At 39.0% G+C, this 13483-nt stretch overlaps 1 protein-coding gene across 4 annotated transcripts; it reads left to right on the forward strand.

Annotated features, from left to right (window-relative positions):
* The first annotated feature begins 559 nt into the window (after window positions 1-559).
* Window positions 560-10466, forward strand: LOC120894078 (zinc finger protein on ecdysone puffs). Of its 4 annotated transcripts, none has more exons than XM_040296444.1 (6): window positions 560-655; window positions 1959-2314; window positions 3105-3259; window positions 5200-5756; window positions 5858-6619; window positions 7140-10466. In XM_040296444.1, exons 2-6 carry the CDS (start codon window positions 2000-2002, stop codon window positions 7427-7429), a joined length of 2079 nt encoding a protein of 692 aa, XP_040152378.1. In that variant the 5' UTR covers window positions 560-655; window positions 1959-1999; the 3' UTR covers window positions 7430-10466. The 4 variants fall into 4 exon arrangements, with proteins under 4 accessions (XP_040152378.1, XP_040152380.1, XP_040152379.1 ...); XM_040296446.1 differs by lacking the exon at window positions 3105-3259 and adding an exon at window positions 4416-4498; XM_040296445.1 differs by lacking the exon at window positions 560-655 and adding an exon at window positions 1671-1888.
* The last annotated feature ends 3017 nt before the right edge of the window (window positions 10467-13483 follow it).

Genomic DNA, 13483 nt, shown 5'->3' on the forward strand with positions numbered 1-13483 from the left:
TTTGAGTATTTATTATTTATTTTATTTATTATTTCGACACATCTTATTAGTTTTAAACATCACACATATATACATCGTCACATACAATTCCTACTTGAAAGCGTTACAACAATATTTCCTCTTTTCTTTTCTTATTAAGAGAAAAATACTTATAAAGGGCAAATATTTTTGTTATCGAAGTACAGCACTGTATTTGTGAATAATTTTCTTTTTTACCATTTGGGATAAGTTTTCAAGGCCCAAAAATAATTATTTGGATTTTTATTTGCACAATAGGAACTGGAATTTAATAACAGTGTTTTGTTAATTCTGTTTGTGCTGATCACGTTCACGCAAAAAAATTGACGATTGATGGTTTAAAAAAATTTAAATTTAAAGTAATTCAATAAAGATAATATCAAACAAACCAAAAAGAACAAAAGATAATTTCCACGAAACATTCAAATGCCTCCTTCATTTTGAGTCAGACGTTAGACGTTTGAACGAAACGAGACAAAAAATGTTGCTAGAAAGAGATAAACGGGTCTATCGGTGTTTCTAACGTTTGACGAAACGTTTTGTGAAAATAAAAACTCTGTCTGTCAAACTTTTTCATCGCTTTCAGAAAATTTCATAGGTGTATCTCAAAGTGTACAATTTTTCTTCTATATATCAAGTAAGTAATTGCTTAAGCACAGTAAGTTGTTCATGTTATAATTCAACCACCACCGGTGTGCAAATCGTAACACGACTATAAAATCTACTTGCTACGGAGAAATGGAACCGAAATGTGCCGCCTGTGTGCTGTCGTGTATAAATTATTTAGAAAAAAAAACACGTCTATTATCGGCCTCGCTAGTGATAGTTACCGGCATTTATATTTTAGTAATGTTAAGCGTAAATGCTTCACCAATACACCGGTTATATTATGCGAAAAAACAATACGGTAATCGTGTAGCAATGGCGTGTAAAATTGGGGATGATGTTAGGTGATGGAAAATTATCGATTTTTCTCAGCGCTTTTCTCACGCTGATACTGTCTCGGTTACCCACTTGCGTTGCCATACGGTATGAGTGAAATAGACATTTTCCAGCTCTTCCGAATCATGCCGTCATCAAATGTAATGAAAGCCGGTATCGTGTAAAAAACCCGTGTGATTATCATTATTGCAGATAGCGGTTGGAGCATCAATCGATTGAGTTATTATTATTTTGTGAATACAGATATTGAGAGAGCGTTGGCGAATGTTGGCTAAAAAATCAATTGTTAAATGCTATACTGCTGGCAATGAAAATTCATAAGAAAAAGAAGTAGCAAAAATCCGCATTATATGGGGGTTGATTTTTATGCTTGCCGAACAGCTGTTTCGATCGATTTTTGACAGACTGGAAGGGTGGAAGACGTCTTGACGTTAGCTTTATTAACCGTTGTGATCGTATCAATTTTTGCTTCTTCGAGTTTATCGTTTGTTTGCACTCAAGTTAAAAAATCCAAAATCTATGCTGTTTGCGTTAAATGTTAAATTATCTACGACGGGGAAAATAATGTAGTTATAATGTTTAATACTTTACAAAAAATGCAAATTTGTTTTTTAAAGTAGCTCTAATAGTTATACATATTTGACGAATGGGTTTAATTCATCATTAAAATATTTTTTTCTTAAACTAAACTCTACGCCTGTCCAAGTGAGACCAAATTGTTGACGTTTAGTTTAAGCATTTTTAATGCTTATTCGTGCAAAATGAAGCACATTTCGTTGATATACTGCGCATGTCCCACAGCCGTAGTTCGTACTCCAGGGCACTCCGTATGCCGGCCGTATTTTAAATCATCATTCGACCGGGAACGCCGCCAAACGTGTTAGTGTTCTTGCATTACATCAATACTTTCTGATTGATGGCCGTTTGCGTAAGAACTGGAAATGTTTTTGCGATGTCGCATTACAGCTCAAAATCGTTTGTTTATTCTTTTTTTTCAGATATTCCTTAAGCCGAAGAAATAAATTGTCGTACTGAAAGCATGGCTTATCGGAACAACAACAACCGTCGTGGCGGAGGTGGTGGAAGCGGCGGCGGTGGCGGTGGAAGTGGTGGCGGAGGTGGCGGCGGTGGCGGAGGTAGCAGTAGTAACTTCGGAAACAACTATGGCAACCGTATCAATCCTTGGGATGCGGGTGTGGGCGGGGTCCGCGTGAACAATGATGCGCTCTCGTTTGCCAACAGTTTAATTAACAACCTGCTCGGCAATCAAAACGCGAACCACCAAGTGCCGTCGCTTCTGGACGGTGTGCAATCTTCGCGATTTGACGATATGAATGGATACAATTTTATTAGGGTAAGTGTTACATCACGCATCTTTTCTGTTCTGTTCTGTACCGATATACAATTTTTTTTTTCGTCGAGCTAGATAGCTTTTTGTTCAGCAGGGTATTTACATTTTATTAGTTACCGCTTATTATATGTCTCCTACCTTTTGAAAATTTGCTCGTGCGGCACACGTGGAATCTCATTCCAATTGAATATTTTTCTCTTTTGAAAACCTATTCCTTAACAAAGAGCAGTAAATGAATGTTTTTCTACATTACGATCATAATAATCATAAGTGAAACAAATTGTATAATATTTGAACTTTTTATTTGTCCTTATTTCATTATTCCGCTTTTCATATTAATTTGAATTACTAATTTCTATTTTCTTAGAATCGTTTATGGTATTTTAAACATTCGAACAGTCCAAAAAATGCAAATGATTTTCATTCCAATTCAAATAAATGTAACTAGTATTTTAAAGTTAATGATATTGATTTCGATTGTAGATGTATTATTATGTCTCTTTGGGTTTTTATTACATCAACCTTTCATACATTTGATTTTTGCTTCTTAATTTATATAGCTTAACAAAATCCATAAACATTAGAAGACTATTATTAAAGCATCTCCAATCCTAAAGGCTAAAAACTCACACCAAAAACGGCTAGCGGGTTTGCGTAAACCTATTATGTCGATTTTACCAATATACCAATATGATGGTGCTTCGACTTGGCCGATTATCGATACAAACACTTTTTTTCACTTCCCCTTTTTTCTCTTTTACTCTATATTTTGTATGTGAAAAAAAATCTTCAGAACCGATACACCAAAAATCGTAACATAAATGGACGTGGCATTCGCAAACCGGATGCAGTTGTTCGTTCCAAGAACGTACTATCGAAAAATTATAATAAACCTTTAGGTAAAGATGCTCTCGGCAATGCTGGTACAAGCAGCCGAAACGATCATAGGTAAGGAAATGAACAGGAGCTTTTTCGTGGAGTTTCGTTCTTCTCGCACACACTCCAGCTATATATCAACCCGTGTATGAGCGCATTATTGCATTTATAAGCCGAGTGTAACATTCACTTAAAAATTCGTTTCTGTTATGTTACCATCCATACCATGACGAAGATTACATTAGAAGTCAGTTTGATTTTTAAAAATAATTAATAATAAATTTTGCTAAGAAAATAAGTATACCTAATGAGCAATAACTTTATACACAACCTAATGTTTGCATTGCACGGAATTTTCAAACGTAATTTTTTACGAAAATTCTGAGATTATTCTTTCATAATAAACGTTTACAGTTGTTGGTGCTTCTGTTTAGTATCAAGCATTAATTTATATAATGCAAACTTCATCCGCAAAATATGCAACTGATACTGCCAATAGTATGATCTACAATATTTCTTTCTTCACGTTATCTATTTATCTTTCATTTCTTTACGTTGCACGGTTCGGTTTCAATGATAACCTATAGTTTGAATGGTTGTTTTAAGCCTCGCTGGTACATCTTTTGTATTAATTCGTCGTTTCATGCTCTCTTCATTATTCTCTCTCGTTCTTAAACTTGAACTTGAATAAGTACAAATGTTTGTATTTTACTGTCGCTCACCTCGTACAGCAATCATATTTCACCCTTATATATATGCAATGAAACGCCTTTAAATAAGACCTGTTCCTTACTATTCTTACTATTTCAGTATGTAGAAAAGAGCCGAATAACAAAGACTCTTCGATACTAGACTTGTAATTGGATTCTACTATCGATAAGCAAAGACCAAAAAGCCGCCCCCAGTATCTTAAATATATGTGTGTGTGTGCGTGTGTATGTGAGTGGGTGTTTTAAGTTAGAACTATAAAAAGATTTTTGTTGCAAATTTGATTTGATCTCACAGGACTTTCGATGTTTTTGGATGATCTCTTTGTATATTGAATATGATTTTATCACCAATGTATGAGTCTGTTTTGCTGTATTATGATTGTGTTTCTTTTATTTAATCTGAAATAAATACTTAAAGACTGTCTGTTTTCGTTTTTCGCCTAGCATTATAATTTCTACTGTGATCAATCTTGTACTCCATTTATTGTTCTCTATTCTATCGGTTTATTCCGTTTCAGAACGACTATATTTCGCGGTTAAATCTTGGGTATCAAAGACGAAATCCAATTCAGTCTAGTAATAATAGTAAAAATAAGAACAGGTAATATTACAATAAACCTGCACACTGGCTTTTTGCATTGTTTATCACACTACATTATTCCGCTTATGCTACTTATATGTTGTTATTCTATGCCCCACGCCTGGTGGTTATGTTATGTTGCATGATTGCATGGTTGATTATACATGAATATATGCACCACTTCAAATTAATACTTTACAGGTGATTAAAAAAATCTTCATAGGCAACTATAAGAAAAATCATTGCACTTACTGCCGATTGGGCTCCAACTTCACGTTTAAACATTATATACGCATTATATGTCATTTAATTTTAAGAATTATCTCATCTCTATGCTAGTAAGAAACATATTTATGTTATTAAATGTTGGTAGTGCACGTAATGCATGAACTTTTCTTTAATTTCCCTACGTCAATACAATACACAGAAATTGAGATTATACTAAACTGGAAGCACCGGCTTGATTAAATTCATAATTGTAAAAAAAGACAATTTTACCAAACTGCTAACTGTAATTAGGCAACATGCGAATGATCTACATTGCGGGTTGAGTTCAAGTAGTCCTCGGTGTGTGCGTATAAGTGTGTGTGAGTGTTTGTTTTTGTATTGTGTTGGAATAATTATAAAATAGGTAGATCTGATCCTTAGTTATTGACTTACACATATTTTCATTCTTTTCCCATGTCGCAACAACGTCTGTAATCAATTCGATGCGCATACAGTGGTAATAAAGGAGTCAAAAAGGGCAATCCAGCTGGTGGTCCTGTGGGTGGGTCGAAGGAAAAATCCTCCACTTCAAAGGTATCACCGTACATGGATGTGTCGAACGACTTTCTCTACTGTCATATGTGCGATAAGCATATGTACGACGCCACATCGTTTGAGAACCACATCACCGGTCGAACGCATCGGGTAATGAAGGAAAGCATTGAAGAGAGCTATCGAATGCGTGCTACACTGTTGCGGCAGGAGGCCCGCATCGCCGAGCAGCTTAAAACGATCGAGATCGATCGTCTGAAGCGTATGGGGAAGGCGAAAAACTACTACAAGGTGCGCGAGTACTGTCCCATGTGTGAACTGTTCTTCTACGGGCACATCATTGCCCATCGGCGCTCCGAGAAGCATTTGGATTTGAAGAAGTTCCTTCACCCCAAGTGCGACGACTGTGAGCTCGAGTTTCACAATCGCACGGAATATGATGATCATCTACTTTCGGTTGTACACATGAAAAACTGCAAATCAAAACCGAGTCGACTTGAGATCGAACGAAAGGCAAAACGTAAGTTTTCCAGCTAATCTTCTTCCGCTTTAGCCGCTAGTTGGGTCGATTGTAATAATTCGTATCACGTTTGCTTTCCTTTCTCCCATTCCAAATGCCAGAGTTGACCATCTCTACAATGAACGATGAATTGCTGGATATTCGTGAAGAGATAGCACCCAAAAAGAGAAAGGAAAAGGATACCTCAGGGACTAGCACAAAGAAATCGGATATAGAAGGCAAGTCTGCGACTAAGACTCAGCTAGCCGAACAGTCCGCATCAGGTGGTACCGAGGAGAATGGCGAGTCGAGTAAAGTGGGCGAAGAAGGGACCGCCATGGCTGAAGCCACAGCTGATGATGCCGGCGACTGCAGCAAACCATCAGTGGAAGATGGTGTCGGTGCGACACTGGACGACCCGAAGCTGGACGAAGAATGCCCTGAGGATGAGATGGTAAAGGAGGAAGAAAGTGAAGACTGTATACTAGATTACAAACCGGGCGACGAGATCGCGCCGGAAATTGACAACAAGTTGCCTCGCTACAAAAAGAACCGCGCCCTCGGGTTGAGCTTAATTGGGAAGCTGGAATGTGTGGAGTGTCGTATCTGCCACAAGTATTTCGATAGTGAGGCAACCGGCGAGGTGCATGCTCGAACACATTCGCACTACCGTGCTTTTATTCGCTTTCTCAATGAGAAGGCAATGGAGGTACGCATCGCTCAGAAGCGTGCCGCCGTTGCGTTGGAGGAAGCGGAGGCGGCCAAGAAGAAACAAAAGCTGGTCGATGAGAAAAAGTGCACTGGAGAGCAGAACGGTGAACAGGCAAACAACGGTGAAGGCGAAAAGAAGGACTCGGACCTGTACGATCCCTCGGAAGCCACAGGTGATGATTATGAAGATACTGGTTGCAGTGCTACTCGTTACAATCTAAACACTAGTGATATGGCTTCCGTTAAACAGGCAGATGTGGTGTAACTGAAGGCTTTTTGAGTTGGTTGTAGAAAATAATTCGCACGAAAGTCCAGTTTATTTTACCCTTTTTGTGATAATTTATTTTCTTCTGTTGCTTGCCGTCTTAGATTTGTGTTGCACATCACCCTACTATATTTACTAATCCAGATAGGAACGTTCCTGTTCCGATTATGTTTACGCGAGTGTTTAAAACTTATTGATCTTTGTACTGTGAATATATGCACATGGTGCACGTGATAATTTGACTTGAAACAAATGCCTTTTTTTCTTTCGTAAACATTAAGTTATTTTATTCACCTTATTTACACGATTCCCAGCATGATATCACGTTTATGTTCAGTTAATCGGTTTATCGTGGAGTGAGTTTGCCTCAGCTGTACACCTTCTCTAAAACGCATGATTAAATATGATATTTACTTTCATGTCTCAAGAATCTGGCGACGCCAGCATGGCTGAGGATGGTAAAAGCGACGACGGTCATAACGGATCGGAACAGGTCGAGCCAATGGAAACGGAAGCAGCATCGGACTTGGTGGGTAAGGACGGTGCGAGAACGTCTACTACCCCTGCAAACGAAGATGACGAATCGGGTGCACAGACCGAAGCAGACTCCAGCAAAGAGGACGACAGTAAAGAATCAAAGGATGACAAACCCAACCCCAAGGGCGGTAATCGACGTGGACGAAACACACGTTCTGGACGTTTCGCTGGACGCTATTAGTATGCACGCGCAAAGTCTTGCAAACGTGTAGAGCGATCTAGGAAAGAGTACTTCTTACCAAAGAACAGTTTCTAAATTTCTATGCTATTCAAACGTGCAAACGTGATTGGTCTCTGAAAGAGGCACATTTTTCTTTAATTCCGGTTTTATCTGCACCTGTCGCACAATTTCAAACCGCGATACAATGTTCGTGCTGGAAATGGAACGAAAATAAAGCACACAACATACTATAAAAGAATCCAATTCAAAATGGGCCGGTGAACTAATCGCGAGCAAGATTCGCTCGCCGTTCAATGTACCATTCGCTTACACATAGTACCGACGCTATCGATAATCGAATGTTTTGTGTAGCGCAGTTTAAGTCATACTAGCTTGCTGTGGTAGCATTATTCTCCCTCGCATACACACCACGTGCTACAATCTGTTGCACATCTAACGCAACCCAGTGGCATAGGACAAGAACGTATGTGCTCGAGATGTGAACAGTGGATGTATATGAACGTATTTGTATGTGTGTATGTGTGATTGTACAATAGTTACGCGAAAGGATCAAGAATCGTTACCGTACCAACGTATTCGCCATAAACAGCGGCCATGAATCTCCTGAGATTATTTGTAATGGGTATGTTGCACAAACGTGGTATGGATTGGATGTGGTGAAACCCGTCTGACGAGAACGGCTATGTACCGCAACTGCAGAAGCATAAACACAGTACAGTATTCAATCTCTGCGTGACCCTCTCATCTGTACTTTGTGTGTTAATTATCTGTTCAGCCCAATAGTTCAGTGAATGTTTTAACTGAAACATAATCTGGAGAACATACGAGTGTTTAGGTGAACATGCAATATGCGGCAAAAAAGGAGTGAAAATGTTTTAAAAGCTATAATTAGTGCAATGTCTGTGCTTGCACAGAAGCGAGCAACTGCTTTTTAAGACTAGTAGCCAGATGTTTGCCTCAAAATCTACCAAATGCCACCATGAACAATTTTGCAGCTGCAAACATCATTCAAATTGTTAATTGTCATCGTTTCTCTTCTTACTCTACTCTAGCACCAAGCTGTTCATAACCAATGTACCGATATGTATGCATGCAATTTGATCCTCGTAAGCGCAATAAGTCTGCGCCATAAGCTAACACAAACAAATAGTATGATAAAAAATGAGCCCCAAATATTTAGAATTGTTTCGAAAACGATCGACAAGCGGCCGATAACGAGCTCCTGCATCAAAGCTAGCGTGTTGAAAGCAACCGCATTAACACTTTTGTCCGATCTTCGATCTATTGTCAGTAATGCGCTACAGTCACTAGGACACTAGGATGGCATATGGAAATGTCAGCATTAAAATCAAACATTTTTCTATATATTAAAAAAAGCATATGGTGCGACAGAAGGGGTACACAATTTTCAATACATGCATGCAACAGCAATTAATTACCAATCGCTTCTAATTGTGTAGTGCAGCGGGTTAGCGCAAGGTATGCGCAAAATGCAATATTCCGCAATCGGGTTTGAAACCGCTTACCCAGCTTTATCCAGTTTGTCCGATTCGATTCTACTGAAGCTGGCTAGTCATCCTAAACTACTGTGTTTAGCTTTGTAATGATATAAGTTTTCTTTCTCACTGTAATGCACCGAATCGGTACAAAGTCAGTCTAAGAAATGAAAGTCCATACTCAAAAATTACACTGAAATGAATTTGCACACTGCAGCTGCAGCGCACACAATATCTGTATGTCACGCAAACGAGCAATAATAAAAAGAAACAAAATGAAAATAAGCAACAGCAAATAACACAAAAAAACAAACAAACAAACAAATTAATCACATAACGCCGCCCGAAGCTCAGCAATAGCATCAACACATGGAAGCAAAAAAAAAACAAAAAACAAAACAGTATATGTTAGCTATCGTCTATCCGGTTCTGGTGCCAGGTGTGTAGTGATTGTTTCGTAGTCAAATGTAAACGTTCAGAATAACACTCTTATAACAATGCAGGGCAAAGGGATAAAAGGAAATCACATCTATATCGAGCTGAAACTAAATGCCACGCTGCACTCGATCACCACCACCGTATGCGGCCGTTTGGTGCGTCACTTAATTGGTTCATAGGCAGCGTACTACTGAATGTATTGGCAACCTACAAAGAATTAAATTAATTCTTTGCCTATTATAACACCTACTGACAGCCACTGCAACCCATGCTTAGCGTTATGATATTGACCTTATCATGAAATTGTAAGTCGAAACGCCCTTTTCGATCGATCGATTTTGATAGCTCCCAAAGCTGAGACAAGGTTGAGGCGACTTGCTTTCGGTTCGAGATTACCCTTTGCATGATGTGTTAATTTCGTCGTGTCGAGGGTGTGCAGCATTGAAATGAATAGAATTATTCTGAAATTCAGAACAACTTAAAACCAGCGTGGTGATGATAGCCGTAAACGTACGGGGTACAGCTGTAACCGTCTCGTAAAGGATCAGAAAATCGAACCTGAAGCAGAGTAAGGCAGAAGCACCCATGATGAAATCAAAGAAGAGTGAGATTTGAGAAAAATAATTGTAATAAAAATTCAATCGTAATAACATACTTTAAGAAGAAGGGTAGTATCACCGGTTCATGTGACTATAGTGCAGATGGTTGCGGGTTTCATTCAATCGCAGAGAGATTAAATTCATACCATCTTTTATCTGGAGCCTGTATTCGAAGTATGAAGCAATCTTAGATTGGAGAGAGCAAACGAAAGCGTGTGAATCGTGTGTGGCTAGTGTTTTGTAACATCTGGTGGAACGTGTTTGCCTACGAAGTGGAATGCTTTCGACGAAGGCGACGAATAAGCTAGAATAAATGCGTAGAACGACAAAGAGAGAGAGAGAAAAGGAGAAAGAGAACGAGAGAGAGAGAGAGAAAGAGAAAAGCAAATAAAATCAAGAGCCCTTGTTTGTAGGGAAATTGTAATGCATGTTGCACGGCGAAGATATGCGATTCATTATGCGAAAAATAAAAGTGAACGTTGTGGGAGTACACGGAAAACCAAACATCTATTCGTTCATTGCATACCGCCGTTATTCATGATGTTGTGTATCACAATGTTGTACCTTATTTTTGTTTTTAGTCTGTTGTAATTGTACAATTTCATTATTCCTAATCTATGACATATATTCGTTATCTATGAGACCGGAATGGCCAGGTCTCGTGGTGCAGTCGTCTACTTGCACGACTTAACAACACATGGACCGGGATCATGGGCTCATGGGCCCGAATGGACCGTGTCCCGGTACGTAGAACTGATTATCCTGCTATGGTTAAGAAATAAGTCACTGAAAGTCAAACCCACTAGTATGGTGTACAGGCATACCTTCACCGACATTGGTTGTTGTACCGACATGTGAAGAAGAAGAAGAAGAAGAAGAATCTGCAAACCCGATCGCTTTATGGCGGACATTATAACGCATTCTAATTCTTTTAGCTTGGGGTTATCGCGCCTTCTTGCAACGAAAGGTACCATGCTTTTCGATGTGTTTCGTATCAATTCCGTTGATACCGTTGAATACGAACGAGAACGTTGAACATCCGAAACCTGACTCACCGAAGATCATGATCATGTACATTACCTGTGAATTAAATATTATGGTTGTTGCGACATTTTCATTTTTACAAACCAAGACAACCTCCAAAAATTACTAATAAATATCTTAAAATGGCCTCTATAACTTTAAATCAATGTGACAGTCCACTTCAGATAAAGCTGCGTTAAATCAACGAGCTTCTTCCTTGTACTGGAACCTTCTGAGATAGGTAGAGGGTAGACTACTGACTTTCTAATCACACTAATTGCTTTACTATTTGGAAATGCTAGAGAAGTGCCCGCTACTGCCTACGGTCTAACGCCGTTGGCTTCCGGTGATCGTTAATCTCCTTTAGATTTCTCTGACCATTGATGGGACATTTTTTAAACACATTTGAGTTCACACTTTTCTAAACCTCGCAACCCGAACTACTTTTGCACAGCTAAAGGTGTAGCTGCACCTTGTCCAAATTTGTGCCATATTTTGTGTAGGGAGATTTTCATAGCTCAGTTCAATTTATTTTTTATGCAATTTTTAACCCTAAACAACAGCAATATGCAAATTGAAAGCCGAACTTATGTTTGCATAAAAATGGACTTTTACTCGGACTAAACTAATAAAACTAAGACAGATAATTGCTGTTCATAAATTTTCCATCAAAGGTAATTATTAAAGCTGTTGTGTACACAAACAGTTCAGTATAACCGCGACTCGATGCTGTCGTGCAACTGACAGCATCCGACGTCTGAATGGCTGTTAAGGGCTTCGGGAGCGATCGGGCTACCGAGCGTAGGGCACTCGATCATAGGCTACGACCCGACACACACAACAGTCCTTTTAGCGCACATATTTTTTATATTAGAATATAAGTTGTTTATACTAAAGAGCCGCGTGTGTCCTTAATCCCTCAATTGTGCACCTTGTCTGAAACACAAAAAAAGCTTCCTTGCACAAATTAATCAAATTAAAAAGTCCTTGCGAGCTGGGATCTATCACTTATCCGGAATTTTCGCTACAGCGAGCAGGTTGTTAAGTTTTATCTTCAGTTTTAATCAATTTCTCTTCAGTCTTCGCGACAAAAATGTTGGAGTAGAGCTTTTTCATCATGTTGGTCTAGGAATTCCCGATGGGACATTGCAGGGGGATGTTGAACCTGTTCACTGACTGGGGTGTCACATCGATATTCTGCCGCTCTATCTCTCAACACTTTAACAGCCGCAGGATTCGCTTTCGTGAAAATAATGAAATACTATAATGAAATAATGAAAATAAATATTGAAACACTCATAATACAATAATCTGAGTGAAGCGAAAAGCTGCATCACACCACGGTGGTGTGCGCGGCCGTTAAAGTGTTCAATTGAACGCTTTTAGTTGCGGCGTCATTGTCTGCAGCTGCGGAACCAGTGGAAGCGATTTCCGCTTCCTGACATATGTATGTTCATGTTTCACAGGTAGTTTTGCAATATTTGGCTGGAAGCATCGACCTCCTGGCCAAACGAACGCAGTGATGTAGCGTCGCTCAGAGTCGTCAGACATTCGGAACCAGACTTCCTTTCGATGCTCTGATTGTTGTCTAATAGTGCCAAGATGTTGTAGATACCGGAATGTCCACAAACTGCCGCACAATGTTCGATTTCGTTGTGGCGTGGTGGGCAGTTTTCGTGATGGGAATTAAACGCTCCTTCTACTAGAAGGACGTCTACATACACGTCAGTTCATTTCCCGATTCCAAATCCATATTTTTGTTATACAATATTTTTGTTACTGGTGCATTAGATTTCCTCTGACCAATTATGCATCTTATATAGTTTATGGTAGCCTTATTTAAGTAAATACATGTAGGATCATCAAGATCCCGATGGATTAATCAATTTACTAATTATCTAATTGAGCAAACTAATTTATGAGTTGTGCAACCAAGGTATGGCGAAATCAGTTCTGAATCAAATCATTTGCCCACCAATACCTAAAGAATGATTAATAAGGAGGTTCATAGAAGAAAGTGCCTATCTCACTCGTTTTAGACGGAATTCATTTCTACTAGGAGCGGAATTCATCTCTTCTCCTCGAACTCAATATGTGAGCAAAGCAAATATGACGTAATTGAAAGTTGTGTCCATTGTTAAAAAATCTCTTCTACTAAATGAAATATGCTGTACATTGAAACATGTAAACCCTTTCCTTTATATCCGCCATACCTCTCTAGGCCCCCTTTATCGTTTAAGTGCAACTGGACATGTGCAACTGGATCTAAACCAGTTAAAACTCTCTTATGCCTCAAGGAATACTGGTCCAAAACACGCTGTCACTGATGAAACATTCGTTTATTATGGCGTCCACCAAATAGACTCGAACTTATCACCTGTATGGGCGTGTGGTGCGTGGTTCCGAACTCTTGTCATTGCGCCATGTAGCTGCCAACCTATCTATCGTCGTCTTTGTGATAGACCCTCTCCCCTATCTCTATCAATCTCATTCCGCCA

This window comes from Anopheles arabiensis, chromosome 2 (genome assembly GCF_016920715.1).
Source record: "Anopheles arabiensis isolate DONGOLA chromosome 2, AaraD3, whole genome shotgun sequence".
In the NCBI taxonomy this organism is placed as follows: Eukaryota; Metazoa; Arthropoda; class Insecta; order Diptera; family Culicidae; genus Anopheles; species Anopheles arabiensis.

What these genes read in the sequence shown, in the direction of transcription:
- LOC120894078 (XM_040296444.1), top strand. Translation starts at nt 2,000, where the DNA reads ATGGCTTATCGGAACAACAACAACCGTCGTGGCGGAGGTGGTGGAAGC. An exon ending in AGCAGCCGAAACGATCATAG is followed by an intron (nt 3,260 to 5,199) that starts GTAAGGAAATGA and finishes ATGCGCATACAG; the next exon opens with TGGTAATAAAGGAGTCAAAA. An exon ending in CGATCCCTCGGAAGCCACAG is followed by an intron (nt 6,620 to 7,139) that starts GTGATGATTATG and finishes TCATGTCTCAAG; the next exon opens with AATCTGGCGACGCCAGCATG.